The 21011-nt window shown below is 41.5% G+C and overlaps 1 protein-coding gene and 1 long non-coding RNA gene across 28 annotated transcripts in view; one reads left to right on the forward strand and one right to left on the reverse strand.

The window, feature by feature from the left end:
• Positions 1–9202, forward strand: part of LOC110399010 — a 38792-nt gene extending 29590 nt beyond the window's left edge. For all 4 annotated transcript variants that reach the window (XR_002438817.1, XR_002438814.1, XR_002438815.1 and 1 more), the window contains exon 5: positions 2881–9202. This is a non-coding gene — a long non-coding RNA (uncharacterized LOC110399010). The remainder of the gene's footprint in view (positions 1–2880) is intronic.
• TENM3 (teneurin transmembrane protein 3) overlaps positions 1–21011 on the reverse strand; it is a 355944-nt gene that overhangs the window by 23769 nt on the left and 311164 nt on the right. For all 24 annotated transcript variants that reach the window (XM_021397105.1, XM_021397104.1, XM_021397120.1 and 21 more), the window contains 4 exons: positions 18039–18288; positions 13067–13299; positions 12435–12589; positions 10710–11584 (listed from right to left, as the gene is read on the reverse strand). In XM_021397105.1, the coding sequence (XP_021252780.1) occupies positions 10710–11584; positions 12435–12589; positions 13067–13299; positions 18039–18288 (1513 nt within the window). The remainder of the gene's footprint in view (positions 1–10709; positions 11585–12434; positions 12590–13066; positions 13300–18038; positions 18289–21011) is intronic.

Raw genomic sequence — 21011 nt, forward strand, 5'->3', positions numbered from 1 at the left:
ACAGTTTGTATTTGACCTTAAGAGGTTTAACACCTTTCTTGTTAATTCACAGTATAAATGTTATCAGGAAACCCAAAATATTAAACTGTAACTTAATTTTAAGTAAATATTAGGTAGATTTTTTTTTCAATGGAACCATAAACAATGAGATAGCTGTACGTTTCTAACATTGACTTTTTTGTTTAACCTAGCAGGAAGGGAACAAATGTGTCACAAATGACAATTTGATGTGCGTTAGTAGGCTTGTAAATCATGACAAGCAGCTTGATTTTTTAAAAACTATTGTCTAATACTGGTGCCATTTTTCCTTTGTTCTTATCTGTAAAGTTGTTAAGCATGAGAAGAAAACAACAGTATTCTTACCAATCTTACAGAACTGTAAGCATGTAAAAAAAAACAACCCACCTTTATCTTGCCTCCCTTCCCCTCCTTTCATCTCACCCTCCCCTCTCAACCTTCTCCATCTCCACCTCCATCTCGCTCCTCCTGTGCTTATCTCAAACGAAACAGTAGTTAAATAAAAATCACAGGAAATAGGTCTTGGAGTGGTGCTCGGAAGGACCTAAAGTAAAATGCAGCTTGAAATCCAGCTCTGAATAGGAATTTGTCTGTTACTACTTGGCTTTAAAATGGAATTTGGACAGAAAACACAAACTCACAGAGAGGCTGGAAAGGCACTAGAAGTCTGTTAAGTATCATTTAATTTTCTTTGTCCCGTTCAACCAGGTGTCAGAAAATTCAAGCAGATGGTCACCTTCTACTGTCCCTTCATCTAATTGCTGCCTCCCACTGAGAAGGGGTCTTCATCCCAGTTTCATCTGGGATAGTCTGATCCAACTGTTTGTTACATAATTCAGGTGATGGTCTTTTATCTTAGCAAGCTGGTCAGGATGAATGTTTCAGCCCATGTTTAATGAAGAAATTTCCTGAGTTTGAAAGCGATTGACAATTTTTCTTTTCAGCTTCTCCAACAATTACTGCAGCATTTGAGGCTTTTTGCGTGTGTCTATTTTGTCATAACATTAAAAGGATAGTTTTCAGTCTTCTCTGTAAACTAGCATTCAGTATACTAGACGTGAAGAATTCACCTAAATGAGCCATTCTTGACAGCTGTAAGTCATCTGCAAAACAACAGGCACACTCTAAAACTACAGTCACTGCAGAAAATGTGTCTGTTGGAAAGGAGCTCCACGTAAAGAACCAACACCTTCCCCCTGATAGCTCGCTGCCCTCCATGTCAAGATGCTCATTTTCCACTTCATCACACGACACTGAGAACAAGCATGAGTTCCCATGCACTTCCCTAGGATTGATCACTCTGACAGCCTAATCCAAAATGACTTCCAGACGGGTGTTTTGGGGGAACAGTGCTTTGCAGTGAATGAAGCCGCATGTGAACTTATCATGACTTTATCTTTACTTTTTGCCAGAAGAATGCCAAACCTTTTTACTCGGAATTTGCATGAGACTGTATGGTGTTGCAGTCTTCTGACACTGCGCTGTTTGCTGTGATAAGCATCTGCCATTTATATTCTTGTAAGGATTCCCGAAGTATGAATTCTTTCATACCTTTCGTTTCTGACACAACCCTTACGAGCACCAGAGGCTGGATAAATAGGTAGCATGAGGGCTGCTGGCAATCTGAGAAGCAGGCAGAACGACTGGTGTATGCGCAAGGGGAAGGGGTGCTCTGGGAGCAGCTGAGCACAGGTGGTGTGGCTGAACGTAGAGGCGTTACCTGGGAACAAAGCAGCTTCCCGAGGTTGTGGTTGCTCCTCAGCTGCTTTTGAACAGAGCGCAGCTGATCAAGGTCAGTAGTATCAGGATTGGCTGTATGAGGATGAGACTGCATTACAGTAGCCGGGCAGCCACAGACCCACGGCCAGGCTTTTATAAACAAGACCTCAACCCTCATCCCTTGCCTTTCTACTTCCCTCTAATGGGAACTCCCCGCCCCCAGCCCGCAGGGTCTGGGCTTGCATTTTTGCCGAGCGTGCAGGGTGAGCACCCACCCTTCAGCTCCCTGTGCAGGGCAGCTTTGATCTCAGGGCTCCCTGAGGCTGCTTCCTGCCCTCTTCCCTTCGCCATCTATCACTGCACAGATAAACAGTGCACACTGCTGATATAAATACTGGAATATAGCCTGTCAAACAGAAGAAAAGTTGGTGCGTATGCACTTTGTATGACAGATTGGCCCTTGCTGTAAGGTCTGCTTTCAGTATCAGAGCTGAGCACTGAGGCCTTCTGTGCAAAAAGTGGCAGGCCTCCTTGGTCAGACATTTTGTTTACAAATAAGTTATACTGCTGCTTTTTTACTCTTTTACAGTAAAAATTATCGGTGTTTTTACGGAGTCACAATAACCAACTTGGACATAATGAACTTATTTAAGTTACATTATGTTTGAATAGAATATTTAGCAAAAGGAAATCAAAATTATACAGGTATGTATTTTTTTGGGACAGCAAAATGCCAACATCGTAAAAAAATACTGACAGATGCAGGTTCTATGCCTAATTTTGAATAGCACCCTAGTTCCTTGGGCGTATGAGTCAGACCCACCCAATGCAGGCTTCAGAAGTGAGAGACCGTTCCGTCCTTGGAGGGAATTGGGTAGGACTTGCAAGAACTCCCAGAAAAGCTGATCAGTGCAGCCTCACTGAGGACATGCCCTTCTATCCAAATTATCAATTTCCATGAAAACTGTAGCAACCTGATCAGAATAGCAAGTTCAAGTTAATTCAAGTTAATAAATGTTAAATTCAAATTAATCAATTCATCACTGATTACCGAGAGGTATAAGCCTTATGACTTTGGAAATACAGCCTCTTTTGGAAAACAGGCTAAAAAAGCCCCCAAAATTCCTCTCTGTTTTCCTACAGGAGACCCACAAAGGAGAAATGTGAAAGGCAGATGGACGCAAAGACCAAAACAACAGCGCGCATAATGGCAGACCAAATCTTCAGTAAGATTGACCATCTTTACAGCCTAATCCAAAATGACTTCCAGAGATAGGTATTTCAGGGGAACGGTGCCCTCCAGAGATAGGTATTTCAGGGGAACGTTGCCTTGCATGAAGGAAATAGTGCCTGGGGAAAGAAACAAAGCAAGATGAAACTTGAACAAGAGGACCATGCTTGAAAACAGAGTGACTGAAAACAGCTGCTGACATGAGGTCTGGAACTGCCCTTCACCACTCAGTGTGCTGGCTTCCACTGAAGTGAGTGTAAAGGAGAGACAGGGAGCTTGGCTGTAGCCTCACTGACTTTTATTTGACATAGAAAGTGAACATGGGACAAGAGTATTAGCATGAGGATAACTGAACAAATGGTATTATGTTCCTGATAAAGCCAGAAGCGAAATGGATACTTTCAGAAGCCTAATCAGAGTTGATTGGATTGACAATGCGGGACATTTATGTCATTAATAAGAACAATGCTGTTTTTTTGCTGAACTATTCCTCTAAGTGCTTTCCAAAACCACAGAGACATCATACACTGATTTTCTTGGCAGAAATCAAAGCTCTCTGTTCTTCCTCATACATGTAAGATGTAATAATGTTGATATGTCTCCTCGGGGTTGCTATTTTGATAGTATTACCTATTCGGTTTTTTTTTTAGTTCTGCTTTTATTACTTAGTTTTAAGGACAAGGAATAGCAAACATTCAAGAATCAACAAAAGAGTAAAACATGTCTACTATTGACATCAGAACGATGAGGGGACAAGTTCTATGAAAAATTTTACGTTGAGATATGATGGTATCTATTAATGGATGATTTTCAAAGTCTACTTCATTATTTAGTAGGAGGAGTCTGAAACAGCAACACAGTGCGCAACACTGACAGCACAGCCCTACTGTACTATGTAACAGCATACTGCATTAGAATTAGGAGATTCACTGTAAAACTGAAGTTATGTTCCAGATTAGGAAACTGTGAGCCCACAACCTCTATTCCCATCAAAAGGATGGTTAAGTTAGAAAATAGAAAAGCTATTTAACAATTTATCTAAAGAAGGAGCATGGTAAGTACGGACAGCAAGCACAGCTGTCATTAAGATCTCCTCAGAAACTGCAAGCTGCACGAATCATCATTACGTGTCCCTGTGATCAGTGTAACTAACGGAAGGTTTATGACATGTAACGTTCTTCAACTTGCTGTGACCATGCACAAATTGAACACATCAGCTAGATATTTTTCTCCAAAAATTCTCTTGTATAGAGGGAATATTTAGCTAGTTTGAATAGAGGGAAATGCTTTAACAGCTTTTTTGGCCAGCCTTGTGTCTGTGGGTCTATGTAAGAGGGGGAGAGAAGGTTTTGCCTACGAGAGTTTCAATTTGTGCCATGTTGAGAGGAGGAGAAACATCAGCTCTTGATTAACAGAGAACCAGACAGTTTCTGAAATGTACTTTAAGAGGGAAATATGCATATTGCACGCTGGGTTCAGAGAGGCAGTGTGGATAAAGAAACATATGCACAAGGACCGGATATAAAAAATATCCCCAAAAAGAAACTTAACAAAGGATTGAGAAGGAAGAGAATGTGCATTAAGTTGCTTGAGTAAATATAATATTGAATGATTAAAGACACCACACTTACTTGTAAGACACGATTTGCACGCAGGGGCTCATGTGATGCTACAAAAGTCAATGGAGGAGTTTGAAAATCAGCTGAACAAAAGTCATTTAATTTAAAGAGTGTGGTTAATTACTTCATAGCCACTACACTGTAGACAGACAGATGAAGCGAGAAGCAGCAACGGTAAAAGCAAGAGGTACAGAAGGCTGTTGATGGTGAAAGGGAGAATAATATCTAAAGAGCACTGTGAAATCAAAGACATTCAGAGAATACTGTTTAGAGCTGATAAAAAAAACAAGATTACAATTTTTGTACAAAGTTCTGGTATTTGTAAGAAAACAAAATCAAATTTGAACGAAAGCCCAAAAATTGCAAGAAAAGAAGACATTAGACATTTTTTAGATACTCAAAGTACTAAAACACAAATGTGATAGAAAAATGAACACAAATAGAAACAAATGACCACAAATTTAAAAGAAACCATATACAAATGCTAAAACTGAAAAGTGAATTGCAAACATCTTAATATACAATAAAGTAGCAACTCATTTGACACTTCCTGGAAGATAATTTGTATCTGGTCAAGATTAAATATTTGCTTTTCTTTAAATCAAATCTTCCAGTAGAAGTTCCTTAGATTTTTTACAGGCCATATCTCAGTATTTCCAAATCAGACTCCACAAGAAATCCATTAAGATGAAGCAAGAGGAAAACTGTGAAATATCATCAGCTCCCTGTTGCCTGATGCAGACAGTTACAGATGATGTGTCTGGTACGTGGGGAAACTAAACAAGTCCACGCCAGAGGCAGTACCTTACTCTGAATCACAAAGTTTTAAGGAAACCACAGCCTGAATGCATTGTTAATAAAAGCATAATATGTAAAGCATGATGCTCTGCAGCATGCACTGGAAATAGATTTCACCTGCAATTCTCTCTACTCTGTTAAATTATCGTAAGGATAATTTCACATTCTGCACAATTTCATCACCTTTCCAGAATGGCTGGAAAGCTCATTAATTTAACTGTGGGAGCAAAGTAAACTTATAAGAGCTCTACCTGCTAATGTCACTCTCTTTGATTTCTGTTGCATTCCCTTGGAGACAAGAATTGAGCGAGAGAGGGAGGAGAGGAATGAGAAGACAAATGAGCTCAGGGCATGAAGTGCCCGGGGAAGGATTGGATGGACTGTCAAGAATTACAGGGGGGGATTGAGAAGAAAAGCACCTCTGGGAAAGGAGGAGGCAGGGAAGCCAAACACGCCTCAGAGAAATGACAGGAGATTCGGCAAGGAGCAAGATACAAAGTAGGGACATATGGAAACCTAGCAGGAAGGGAAGGCCTGGGGAGGCAAAAAGAGACATGGATGAAAGGGAGTGAAATTGCAGGGAAGAGGAGGAGGCATCTTAGTGTGGATCAGATATTTACTGCCTGCTGACATTGCTCCCAAAAGGAGAGCGATGTGAGAGGGGAGAACACAGGAAGGAGATAATGATCAGCAGCTACTGGAAATAATGCACTGTGTAGGGAGTAAAGTTATCCCAGATTAACTAAAGGGGTGAGAGAAAGCCAAAGGTGATCCCGTACAGTCTGCACCTTCCAGGGAAATGGAGAAACCAGGCAGAACTCAGAAAAAATGCAAATGCCCGGAACTGGAGCATCTACTGCCTCTGGGACTGATTGATCGGCTCACCTCTGCACAGTGCAGCCTGCAGATGCCCTGTGGCTCCAGTCATCTTGATCCGTCCCAAAACATCCTTAGTGGGGAGACACCTGAGGGCCAGGCACATTGGTGGGACGCACACTGCAGCTTTGGCGGTGCAGCCCACAGCTCGGCCAGAAGACTTCCGTCTAAAATCCCTGTTCTGGAATAATTTGCCCTCTTAAGCATCACCAACCATTCTATTAATAGTGGGCTACCAAAGCATTTTCAGCTGAACTGAAAGCCTGGCTGGCCAGAGCTGGCACAAAGGGGCATTTGAGGAGACCGGGAATGCAGGCTGTGGGTCTGCCTCCTGCCTGGGGCACCGCAGGGCCCTTGGGCAATTCACTTCTGATTACAAGTGCTTGCAATTTTCATTTTAAAGAACACGCAGAATAGAAATACAAAGATTGCCTGTGTGTCAGTCCTTCCCTTAGGCAAAGTACAGACTAAATAAAATAAACTCTTAAGATTATTTAGTGTCCAGATGAAGTAAAAAAAAAAATAAATGAATTCTTTTGGATCTGATATTAGTGTGACTTAGTCTGCGGGGGGAGAAAAAAAACCCTAACAAAAAATGATGAAAAGATGTTTTACTATGTGCCAGGGAAGTGATTGCCAATTTTTGGGATGGAGCGTTTTTCTTCAAAGATTTTTTCTTTTCACTGAAATAGTTGTTAAAAAAAAAAAAAAAGGTTGTCTTAAATCTACTCCTACGTCAGTGAGAACTTGGCTGAATGCATGCTGCATTTGTACAACACATTTGCACAAGAGAAGAGTTGGCAAAACTGTTACTGAGTTGGCTCTGAAGACTGATCTTTCCATCACAAGAAATGCAGTATTTTTACTCCACTATAACTTCTGCCATTTAAACAGGAGCAGGACCACCAAGTGGTGAAATAGCCAAGCCACAGTGAGAGCTGAAAAATGCCATCTCTGTTCCATTGGAAGTTCTGACAGTTGAGAATTTTTAACTCTGAGTTGGAAGAAAGTCTAAATTCACCATGGAGTATAAACTTTGTTGCCTCCTCAAAATATTTTGAGAAGCTGACTAATAATATGGAGTGAATAAAGTATATCAAATACATGAATAAATGCCAGAATTAAAAGAAAATGTATCCAGCAATGAAACTGAAATATTTTGCCGTTACTAAAATAGAAAGTCAGAAAGATTTCTTCTCCTAATTTCTTATTCCTAGCCAGGTATCCTAGGGAAACCTTGCGGTTTTAGCAGAACTTCATTTTATTCAGCAGGAAAGTGTTCAGTTGAATACGTTTTAGCCCACGCTGCCCACCAACATGAATATGCAAAAGCTGGGACTGAGACGCATGCACACAAGCACGCCGTGTCACCCCAATGCAAGCCCCGATGCAGTAAGCCTGGTTTCCATTTTGGCAGTGGCTGCAGAAGGCTCTGGAAAGGCAGCCCAAGTCAGATTTACTATTTACAAATCATCAGCACTGAAAACCAAAGTCAAAACAATGCTTGCTGATCCTAGAATAAGAGATGTCAGAATGGTCTTGTTTATATCTGCTTTTTCTTCAAAAGGGAAGTACACAGACACAAATTTAGTGTATGGGGATTTTATGTCAAAAAAAAAAAAAAAAAGCTGCTGTGATGCCCGATGGATGTTTTCAAGAATGCTGTTTTGGCAAGAAAGATAACTCGGTGCTTTTTTTTTTTTTTTTTTTGCACTTATTCCCTGTAGCTTTACATAATCAGCACAATTTTTTATTTTTGGTATTAACTTGTACGGAGCATCACAAAAACATGACTGCAGGGGACCTTGAGAGGTCAGATGGTGCAGCCCCTACCCCAAGGCAGGATCTGTTCTTCCCAAGTTAGTCCTCAAAGATGTCTAATCTGCTCTTAAGGACAGCCTGCGCAGGGTCAGGGGTCACTTCTGTCCACCCCAGGGCTCCACAGTCTTCACCGACAAGTTTCTCCAAGTGTCTAATCTGAATGTTCCTTGTTGCAATTAATTAATTCGCCACAGATACGGGGAAGAGATTAATATCTTACGCAAGAGCCTCCTACAGCTGCAGATTTGGGGTGAGTGGAACCGCTTATCTCTCGCCATAATTATTTTGGCTTGGGTCTTCCAATGAGACTCTGGCATTTACAAAGTACGTAAGCAGCAGCTTGGAAATGATAGCGATACTTTCTGAGGGGAACGGACTGCCCTTTGGGCTCTGCATGAGCCAGCTGGACGGACCTAACACCGGCTAGGAAGCCTGAATGAAAGCAGATCAGATGTGCAAGATGGCTATTTAGAGACTCAGTAAATAACTACGTATTTTGTGACACGCAGTACCCTAAGTTCTTCCTATGAAGAAAAGTACAGACAATCTACCCTTTTTGCAATCTTGCAGATGCCATTAAGATACGTTCGAGGGCCATCAGCAGCGCACTACAGTAGGCACACAAAAACCACACACGTCATGGTGAGAAATTACTACCCTGATTAGAACTCTGGCTCCTCAATTATCCAGTATGCATGCCAGCATGATCTGAAGTGCTTGCTGCACCCAGCAGATGCCTCAATTTCAGTGAGGGAGTTCACTATCCCCGAACTACCTGCCTTGCCCAACTCGCATACTGGAAAACAGGTGGTTTTTGTGTGTCACAGTTAAACACTAGGTGTACTGTGTGGAAATGGAGGAGTATTCACAGCCCATCCGAAGCTGTGCTTTGGTCTCTGAGCGTACAGGGCACAGCTAACTTGCAGGACAGAACGTGTGCCCTCCCCACTGAACAGCTTCTCGTTCCTCTGTGTATCCTCGCTGTGCTTCTGTGTCCTCCTGGCAGGACCTAAAAGGATGCGCAGCGATGCACAAATGCACCATTAAATATTACAGACGTACGCTAATGCTTTGGGAACGTGCCCACTCCCCAAGCCCTGCCAATTTACAGATTATTGTAAGAATACCTTTAAACTGGCAGCGATGCCATTCCACCTGCTGTCTTTGGTAGGGATCAGCATTTCTAGCCGTGTCTCCACTTCAGGACACAATATGCGGTGAAGCAGCACCTGCTGCTGTCGTGTCTCTGATGGGCACATGTAAAGGCTGGAGAGTAGATACAGGTGCTCAGAGCCTTCCCGCGCACTGCCTCAGCCAAATGCACGCTGACAGGAACGTGAAGTTATCTCAGAACACAGATGTTTGGCTTTGCTGCCACTGCCTGACACCAGCACTTTATTTTCTTTATCATGTGTGTTGAATTGAAAACTTTTTTTTTTAGGCCCTGACCTTGGCAGCAGTTGCTACTGCATTTCATCTAAAAGATAGAAGAAAAGAAGGAAAAAAAAAAAGGATTTTCATGATGCCCTCTGTAATCCCACATACTTCAATGGAGGCCCCTCGAACACTTTTACTTATCATACTAACTCTGCATGTTCATAGGCACATTTTTATCCATCCTTAGCATCTGTCTTTCAAGTGATTTAAGTATATATGTTTTCCAATTGACAGATGACTGAAAAAAAGTCTGTGTTAATTTTATGTCTGTCTTTTCTGAAATAAATTATATTTTAAGCTGCGTTTTTGTTTTCTTCGGTGTATTCGTTGGTAGTCCAATTCATTTGAGGATGAAGCTGCCCACAAAGCTGGTATCTGAGCTGTCAGGTTCTACCAGTTTATCTATAAATTGTCACGACCTTCCTCATTCAATACATCTGAGGATTCTGTAAAACTTCTTGCTCATCTGGCTGCTGTGAGCAGGCACTGGTGCCTTAATGACTGTCATAAGGAGCAAAACACTTAAGGTAGGAGATTTTTCCAAGGCTGGTAACATTACAAGTCTAGTATCTCTCACTGTTACGTTTGCATGCACCCAGCACACATTGCTGGTGGTCTCTGCGTGCTCATTCTTTTCCTACAAGAATGACACTTCCCCCCACAGCTCACATTTCTCAGATTCTTGCCGCCCAGTGAAACACAACCTTTCACAACTTCGAAAATAGAAGTATACACCCAGTTCTTTTGCTGGGTAAAAGACCACAAGGCGTGCTGTTGCTTTAAGAAAATTAAAGAAAAAAATACTCAGCAGTGAAGCAGATTTCTTGTCAGTATTTGCTGCAGAACAGTGTCAATCTAATGAGCAAAAGGGATGAAAATTTAGTTCTTGATGCAAATCTACAGAATCATGGTTGTCTGAATTACAGCTTTGTTGACAAGAGTGAGATGTTGTCTCACAATTATTCTAATGTATAAAACCAAAATTGGATATAATGAATTTAAAGTTATGCAGACCCAATGCTTAGAGTAAGACAGATGTAGACAGGCTGGGAAACTAAAAGCATGTCCCTGTGCATTCTGTTCTCAAGCGTTATCGTTACAGTTCCTTCGTCAATCTCCAGCAATACCGCAGGCGGCACCGTAGAGCCCAACAGAACTATAAAGCACGGAGCTTTCTTTTATGTACTTACTCAAAAAAAGTGGTCCATCCCGTCTCATCACTTTTAGTTGCCAGAAGTCCGCTGTTGCCATGGTAGGTAAATAAAACAAGCTCCTGTCCTTGTGCAGTCATGCTTTTCAAACATCCGTTCGTGCCTATCGTCAGCCAGATGACTTGGTTATCGGGAGAGACCACTCTCACCGGCATCCGGTTGGGATCTCGTCTGATGCGCAGAGTGTTCCCGTTGCTGTCCGTGACCGAGGTGATATCATTGTCATTGCTGTAGCTAAAATTGTACAGATAGTCTCCGGTGACTAAACTCACAGTGTACTGGTGAGTACCATTGACATCGAAGATATAAAGCTCTTGATCGGTTGGAGAAGCGACTTCATAAAAGTTCAATGAATTCAGCAAGGGTCTGTTCTTTGACACGGCCCGTATCCTGATGTTTCCCAGATCAGCAATGTACAGCGTGCCGTCTGGAGACACGGCTAAGGAGGAGGGGGCATTAAGTTTGGCATCTTTAGCATAGCCATCTCCACTCTGGTAACAGTCACAGTTGACATCATTTTTGCAGTCACACTCTGAAGGTATTCCAGCAACTAATGAGATCTCTCCATCCGTTGTGACCTGCCTTATCCTGTTAATCTTTTTCTCGTCTGTTTCTGTAATGTACAGTACCCCACTGTAAGACACAGCGATGGCAGTTGCTGACTCCAGTGTGGTCTGCACTGCATGCTTGCCCACCGTGTACTCCACTCCGGGAACCTGGCAGTGCATGGGCCTCCCCGCAGCAATGCGCACCTGGCGGTTTTCCGTGATCTGCAAAACGACGTTGTTGTCCAGAACGTAAATGGAGTTATCCATCGGGTTGATAGCTAAATCTGTCGGCCATTCCAGACGAACCTTAACAAAGAGAAGTGCTTCATTACAGTTAACCAGTGCGGACGAAACGAAACAAGCGAATTCACCCTCAGCTTAAGATAATGCCGTGAGGATATTTTTCATTTGCTGTAAGCAATGAAGACAAGAATTCTGATATGAAAATATACGCAGCAAATGGAAGATTTTTCAAGGGAGCAAGGGGAAGGATGTCAGGATACCTATTTTATTGAAAGAACAGCCGTGTTGGAGCTGTAACACAGGTCAAATTTCCCCTCCAATAAATGTTACACTTTTCTGTATCAGCAATGCGTAAATAAAAATAGAGATAGATATCGAAGTCTACTCTTCATAGGCAGCACTCATTTTTTATTCTTGCATAGCAAACATAACTTACTGCCTTCCAGACTGAAACACGGTACTGTGCTCCATTTTTAAACGCAGCACTAGTGACATCCCTTCTTACCTACATAAACTTCTTGAGACAAAAAAGTAAATAAATACTCTATTGTACATATTGTCTCTTTCACTCTAGGAGGCTAAGGATGCTAGTAATTCAGAAAACATCAACGTGCCAATAGAGTTGTAACATATCTGCCATTCTTCCAGTATTTACTACTGGACTTAATGCTTCCTGCTGATGGTTTTGCTGTTCTAAACTAAACTGAACTTTATGGGCAGAAAAATTGAATACAGCAGCATTTATAGCTATGAGAACACAATGCGATTTGTGTCCTTGGAATAGGTTTCTTTCTCCACAAATTCTGCTCTCGAATACTTGTTATACACTCCACCCAGTTTTATTTTAAGGTGGAAGAAAGCTGCATTTGCACCTGCAGCCCCAGCTCGGCTCTCCAAATGAATTCCCATGTACCTGGCTGATGTGCATGCTGGTATCACAGGTCAGAGGTCGTGCTGAGGTCAGGTCATTGGAGCCAAGCAACGTGGATATTATTCCATTTTGATCCACTTTTCTGATCATGGTCCCATCAACGAAGTAGATTAACCCATTCTTGTCAATTGCTATCCCTTCAGTGAAGAGAATAAAAATTAGTTTACTGTACCAGCTGTTAAAATATCATTAACTAAGGGCTTAAGCGATACATACAGAGTGGGAATTTAGGGCAGAAAAGATGTTCTTAGGCAGTGGGTAGTAAGCCAACTCATAAACTCACCCTGTGTAACAAAGCAATGTTGAGTATGAAATCTATAGTGCTGACTGTGCTTGCTGTTCATTGGACAGCACATAAGGTAACCTGGAAAACCAGTTAAGTGGCACCACATGCAAAACTGATTTTAGAACTTTACCACTGTTTGCCAAACACATAATCTAAATGAGCATTTCAAAACATTCAGTAATCACGAAAGGCAAATATTGACTATAAAATCAACCTGGCTCTCTGGCACCTCTCTTCCTCAGTGGTCTTTCCCATTGGAAGAAATTATTCAAAACCACGTTTTTGAATCAGATGCTGTATTGAGCTTGATCATCTCCTTCCTTTTTACCTTTAGGGCTCATGAGAGTTGCCTCGACCGCCTTGCCCCCATCACCACACCGCGCTTCATCAAAGGGCAGGCACTGCTCCCCCGTCCCTCCGACCACCTCAGCATTCTTCGTCAGGTCTTTGGCACCCGCGAGTGACCTGGGCCGGTAGATCCTGCGTGTGTTTGTGTCGGAAACATACAAGTCTCCTGTCACGGGGTCAGTCGCGAGGTAGTATCTGTGAGCTGGGTTGTTGCTGTAAGAAGGAATTACACATGGTACGTGCTGTAATTAATTGCACCGACGTCACGCCAGGAAGAAAAGGCTTCAGTTCATATGCAGTGCATACTAACTCATAAGCAGTTAAAACCCACGCTGGCTCTCTGGGCTTAGTCAGCACAGGTCACAGCCCAAAGCCTTTCTGGGCTCTCCTTTCCTCCCTGCACCATAGGAAGTCCAGCCTAGACTCCTCATCATTTAGGGACACAAATGCAATTTTGTCTGTGATGCTCAGAGGCCTGTCCTGCACTCTGCAATTAGAGACAACTCCCACTGCCACAACAGGCCGTGTCCAGACAGTGGAGCCTTAAAACTCCCCGGATTTCTGCGTGTTTAAAACCGTGAGTCAGTTTCAAACTTTGCAGCATGACCCCAACCCCAGTGTGCACTTTGTTCCTGCTATCAACTTATCTGTTTTATTATAATTTATATAAGGCTGCTGGTGCGCACGGTTTATATAATTCATAAACAGATAAGGCAGAGTTCGTATTATTAGTTCACAGGCGAAAGATAAGACATCCTTCATAAGTATTTGTTTAATCCGCTGCCTTCGGAGACGTGATACGCATGATTTAACACATTAGGAAATGTCATCTTTTCCACCAGAACACCAAGCGCAGCTTTTCTGTTCTCCTTAGCATGGAGTTGTATTTCAAACAACCATAAGCGTTGGCACAAAACCACTAACTATGCCAACACGGCCTTTATTACCGTGAAAATATATATTGCTAACCATTTTCCCAGAAACGTACATTTTGCCTCTCCACTGGTGCCACATAATTGAGAATTACTGCCTTTTCTCCCCTGCTGGTGAAAAAACCTACCCTGGAGAGTACCTTTTGGGCTGATATATTACGATGGAGAAACTTAACCCACCGCAGTTAGGATTCCTGACCTAATTTACGGCACGAAGAACTGAAATAAGGTCATGTAAACACAGGAGGTAATTTCAGATGCTCTCCTAATGGATTGAATCAGTGTCAGAACAGTCAGTTCCACTTCTGATGTTTGCAAAAGTGCCGCTGAAACATATCTCCCCGTCCTGGTGATATCCAAACATCTGTTCACAGAACGCCCTGCTTCCCGCTTTGTAAATACATAACTGCACTAATGTAACACATTTTTATGTACTGCCACTTGGAAAACGCAACAAGAGACCAACAGGAACAACTTGTGAACAAATCATGTCTTTTAGCAGGGACAGATTTTTATAGCTATCCAATTACAAAAACACAGAAAAATGTGTTGCATAAATAGGATTTGCTTTGGTTTTAAGGCTTTTAACATGTTGGTTCTGAAGGAAGAAGTCAAGTGAAGCAGACTAATGAAACCAAATACACAGTGATTAGCACCTCTTAAAAAGCCCTGCTACGGAGCTGGATGTTATACAGCATGTCTGAAAGCGATTAAGTGAGGCCTTACATCCAATTTCTGTCTGCTAGAAACCCGTTCCTGCCAACGTACCGAATAGCTTAAAGGTGTTTTCCAAACCTTAATTTACGCAGAGATCATTTATATGATCACTGTGTAGTGTACAAATTATTTATACCTCCATAGGCTGGAAATTAAATTACACCCATTTGTACGATTACTTTGGTCTTCCAGAAACTTTCCAGACATTTCAAATATAAACACGCTGCAAAATGTGAAATGTGCAATTACATTTTATTTCACTGTAACTTAAAAGAAAGTCCTTTCTTATACTACTAAAATCTAAATTAAAGTATTTTTCTTCACCTCAGTTAGCATTGTCTGAAATTTGTTTTTCAAGAGTTGGAATAAAGAGTCATCAAATCAATCAATAATTTACACCTGACAATCATTTCTATCTAAAAAGAATTTTTTAAGCTGCTCTCTTCAGAAGTATGAAAACATTTCCCTGTTTTAATTAATTCCAACTGAAACGACGCGGTTATTCAGGATGAGTTCTACTAGTGATTAGTATATACGCATTAAAAAAATATACAGCTGATCTTTAAGGATATTTTCTCAGTTTATAAAAAAAAACCCAAATATTAATGCTCTGCCTTTTACCAATAACATCAAAAACCAAGAAATAAAATGCAGTCGGTGACATGTCGACTCACTCAGCACCTCCTCGTCACTGCAAGGAGCTCTGAAAACTAAGCAGCTACATGCCCACGTGGGGTCCAGGAAATACAAACGTCAACAAATTAACTGGTTCTAGCTGCACTTAATAACGGTGTTAATGATTTAAAGCACACACTCACAAGTGCACGCATGGCTCAGGCCCCTTCCACAACCAGACTTTCCGTATTTTCCCAATCCTGTTGCTAGTTTTCTTAATATAAAATTTAAAATGTTACAAAAATATACTTTTAAGTGCTGCCTACTGTTTAGTTGGTATAGTGATCTGTTTTCCATTGTCTTACCTTGCTTTTGCTGTTCTTTTAAATCCACAGATCACCTGCATTACTCTCCATGCAGAGCTTCATAAAAACGCTCTCCCTGATCTATACCCTCCCTTTCACCATGCACCTTCTAAACTCAAAGCTGTTTTCAGGCCCTACTGAACTTTCTTCTGTCTCCCTGAGGACTCTCTGGGACAGCGCCACAGCCTGCAAGTGACCTTCCTGTCTTCAAAGTCCTTCTAAAAATTACCTCTTCTGTGAATGCCTATCAGCATTAATCACCCATAGGCAGCAGTGTGTATAAAGACACCAGCTCAGCTTTCAGACTGAAAAAACGTGAGGTCATTGGTATGCTGAAGGATAATCCAACCTGCACTGTCTCCCTAACTTAGAGCATGGGCTCCGTGAGGTGGGAGAGGCATTGCAGCCCGCGTGCAGCACAGTGCCTGCAGGTGAGGAAAGGCAAACACGTGAGAAGTAACAGCTCCCAGCTAGCATTTAGAATCACTGAATCACAGAATCATTGAGGTTGGAAAAGTCCTCTAAGATCTCCAGTCCGATCGTCCACCTCTCACCAATACTGCCCGCTATCCGCGTCCCTCAGTGCCTCATCTCCACCTTTCTTGAACACCTCCAGGGACAGTGACCATTCCCTCTCGTCCTATCACTGTTACCTGGGAGCAGAGACCGACCCCCACCTCCTCAAATTCCCATTTTGTATATTACTTCATACATTTGTCAAGACAATGTCTTACCCAGCTGCAATCACAGCTTGTGATCACACAAGGGATGTATTTCTTTTAAAAGTAGTGTAACAACTGCAAATTAAACTTAATAATGAGAACCTAAAACCACTAAAGAGAAGAAATTGCCTCCAAGTCACACCTGGCAAATAACTTCAAACCAGTCAGACTATGCATCACCTCCCTGTTCTCATCATTAGCACTGGTGCAAATGCCTTATTTAGTTGTGGAAATTTTTGCCTCACATGTTTGAAACAATTTCTTAAACATAAACCCCTTCCTCATGAGCGACTATGCCCAGAGCAAAGTGAATTTAAAAAATCACTAGGCTAAAGGATAACTGAGGTACCCTCTTTGTTTAAAAACAAGGAAGGAAAAGGGTTCGTGGTGAAAAAGGAGAGGCCCACAGGGCTGCTGACCCCTGTACTTAGCAGTTCTGTCAGTCTCGCAGGGCTTCACGTATCCAACAAGATTTCAGCACGACTTTGGCTTTGTCTACTTTTCTGTGATAGCTGCTGTGGCAAAGTACTTCTCAGCATCCACCTTCCTTCATCTGTTCTTGCCACGACTGCACCTATGCCGTGCCAGAGGGACGCCGTACTACAAACCTTCCAATTCACCTTGTGTCTATGACAAATCTTGTAAATCCTGGTGTACTTTAACATCTTAACTCCTGGAATTGTCCTGTTACATGACAATTTCAGCTTTCACTATTAAGAAAAGTTCAAATTTGAAGTCTGTTAAATGTGAGCTCCAAAAGTCTCCGCATCGGAGGGTCAATGAAATGAACTCACTTCATACTTCTAGTAATTATATGCCTTTCTCATTAGGTTTGGGGGATCTGATTAATGAAGGAGCTTTGGTAGGATCACCAGAAGTGCCAGCAAAGAACAGGAGTGAGAAGATAGGAGCACGGGGGAAAGGAGGGCACATACAGCACAGAGAGAAGCCTGATTGCGGACAGAGAGTGATGAGAGAATAGGAGCTCGTATCCGAGAGGACGATACCGCCTGGCGGCTGACATAACTAAAACATATGAACTCATTATTTTTGAAAAATACTCCTCCTTTCTAATAATACATCTTAGAAATGACTAGTCCATTATAAGCATTCATTTGTTAAAAAAAGAAAAAGGAACAGTTAGAAAAATATAAATCTTCTTTAAGAAATGCTTACCTATGTCTAAAATCTTTATTTCTTGGTGGGAGCAAGTAAAAAAGAACAGAAAAACATTATTAGAAAAATACTCAGAAAGGATGTTAAGAGAGGAAAAGAAGGCAACATTTAAATCTCTCATTAGTGAAGCGGTCCGCTCATCACAACTACGTAGGTTAACCCTTCAACTCCACAGAACAATTACTCTGGGTAGATTAAATTCTCACCGTTTGGGTGTGTAGAGTTCAGATACTTTACCGTGGTATTTTCCTTTTACTTCAGTTTTAAATACTATTTCAAATATACTAAAATCTTTTTAATTGACTTCCTGTTGTTTCCACAAGTATTTGGAAACTGACTTACACAGTGCCAGCGATCTGTTACATACAAGCTATTTGCAACAGCAATTCACAATTCTAAAGGTCCATGATGTGAGAAAAACTTACCTTAGCTCGAGAACACTAGTTACATTTCCAGATGGAAATATCCGTCGAACATAGTTGAAATCCCCCACGTAAAGACTGCCATCAATCCCACAAGCTAAGGCAACTGGAGCCAGTAATTTATTACCATCAGCTTGACCATTACAGCTTGGGCAGGAGATGCTGCGTCTTCTTCCATTGCCCATAATGCTACTGACAATGGGGGGCTGCTGAGATATAAACTGATTTTCACCATTTCCTTTGTAGAGGATTCCTGGCAGATAATGCAAAATAAATAAATAAATAAATCACAAAATGGAAAGCAGTTTATTAAAACTTTGAATGTATGTACATGAAATGACACATAGGCATTCTGAATACTTCTTCATTTAATAAATTTTAACGGACTTCTAAAGGACCATATTTTTCTCACTACAAGTAATAGTTGTAATTAAGTCACAAATGCACTAAAACACACAGAAAGCATTATCTTGTATGCTGGAAGTAGTAAAAACTATTTTAAATGTTTCCATTTTGAAATTGTCCCGAAATGACTGAAATTCCACCCGTGGATGTATTCTAAAAAAGAAAATAAGGTATTTGCTATTATAGCTAACTATGAATGTGATGTCAAACGTCATCTAAACTGGATCACTGCTGCATATTGTAAATATTAATTAAAAAGCTACTTCAAAAAAAGTTGAATCTTACACTATAAAAGGCTCCTTACTCAGCTCACAATGAAAGTGTACCTCTGGCAACAACGTCTGCCTCAGTACCATGTCTGCAGCTATAGGCAGTTATTTAAAATGTCAAAAAAAACCAAAAAAATGTGGTGCCAGGCCAACCTGCCTCTTAAACTTAATTCTGCTTTGAGGCATGAAAGGAACAGTAATTTCGTAAAGACAAAGAGATGTTTCAGCACTATTTTTCTTCCTTGTGCCTCCATAGGAAATTGAGAAGAAAAATGCATGTGTTATGTTAAATCTTCAGTCTTGGAAAAAAATGTTTGGTTTTACAGCATACTAAAGTGTTGCCGGAACCCTCAGTATTAAAGATGTCAATGAATCCATCAAGGTGCAGTCTACCAACGGTCAGCTATCATGGTGATACTCCTAAGTCACAATACATCTTTCCGTGGTAGGATCCACAAAAGCCACGTGTCACCTTGTATTTCACAGTGATACATGTTGTAATGGTTGGCTGTACAGTTCCAAAGGCAGCCTGGGGCTGGGGGACGCATTCCTCTTTGAGATGCATTGTGGAAATGGAAGACGGATTCCTCCTTCAGTCCCCACCCCAAAACTGAACTCTTCATACTGACAGACATGCGGAAAAAATACTTTGCCTCTTTAAATGCTTTAGGTGGCTTCACTATTTGATAATGTTATAAAATTTGGGAGATTAGACACGTAAGAGCAATAAACATGATAAAACTGGGAAGAATGAAAATGGTTTATGGAAACTTAATGACAAGTAATCTAAATAAGTAATCTAACTCAAAGAAGGAGAATGTATTTTTCATGAATAGTCAAAGCCAGAATGCATTAGTAGTATACGAAATCCCCTCTCCTATGATTACATCATTTATGACAATCATGGAACCATAATTTTGCCTGAAATAGCTGAGTTCTATAATTTTCATCAGAGGAATTCTACAAGTCAGCACAGTGCACTATTGCACCTGATTTATTCTGTCATTACCTTGAAAAATGGGTCCTTCACATTTCTCCTCTATTATCACAGACTAAGAGATGCACATTAGACTATTTACTGCAGGAGCTGGGGATGTCTGTGCAAACAGTGTCTGCACTCTCTTCTGAATAAATTTCTCCCATTCACCTGCCTTGTCATTGCAACTCTCCACTTCGTTTATTCAATTAGACACACCTCACTTTGATAAGTCATTACTTACATACTCTTGAACATAATTTAAAGCTACCATCGATTCAGCTTGTGAACAGAATCAGTCGTATGTATGTATTTATAATTGTAGCTCCTCACATTTTCAGGTGGATTACCTTTCAGGAATTTGCATTCTTCCTCACCTCGCTTTTAAATTAGATACAATGACACCCTTCCCTGTACTTGGTTACCTTGCTTGCCTTATGAGCCAGAAGCAATGCTTTAGGTGATGCTTAGTGCATCTCACAAAATAAAGGGAGGCATTGCAGAAAACCGCCGAGGGACACCAGGTACCACAGTGGTGACTCTCTCGCCATTGAATGAATTCTGGGCTCCTCCTTTCCATAAAAATACAGTACAACCAACTTCCACCTTGAGCCATGCAACTTTACCTTCTTCACCTCTCTTTCAGCCAAATTGTTCCCAATTCCCTCCTGTGCAGCATTCAGTTGGGGTTTGCTTGGCACGGCAGCCACCAGAGAGCTGCACATGGGACCAACTGACCTTGGTGCTACGGCATGGTCCTTGGAAACGTGTCTTGCTGAGATGAAGGAGGACTTGCTCGCTAGCAACTAGGCTCTGCTCCGACAGTGAGGGGCACACAGGCTCTCACTGCCTGAAGGCAGTGTCATTTGTCACCTGCTGGTCATTGGGCTGACCACAGCACCCCAGAGAGGATGTACCTCATGGAAGGGTTTACATGGGAAGATGGCGGCTCATCCTCCCAAACAGACAGTACCCATGTGCTAACAGCTCCCACCAGCAGCCACGCAGTGGCTGGGGATATCATGAGCTCTAGGTACAAAACCTCCAGTACAAATAAAGGTCTTCACCCTGGGAGTGAAGTGCTCTCGGTTTGGCAGGAATGCCCACTACTGCCACTTTATTTTCACTCACAGTGAGAAATGACAGTGGAAATGTTGATCAAGATACTGCTACCATACAACCAATGAATGCCACCAACAATGCTGAAACCTACAATTGCTTGGGAAAAAGTGTTTCCTTAGCATCACTAAATTTTTAATAACAGTTTCAACTTTTTTTTTGGTGAACATATCCAACACAGAATGACACTGTTGCTGTTAGATGCTA

The sequence above is a fragment of the Numida meleagris genome, chromosome 4 (genome assembly GCF_002078875.1).
Source record: "Numida meleagris isolate 19003 breed g44 Domestic line chromosome 4, NumMel1.0, whole genome shotgun sequence".
Lineage (NCBI taxonomy): Eukaryota > Metazoa > Chordata > Aves > Galliformes > Numididae > Numida > Numida meleagris.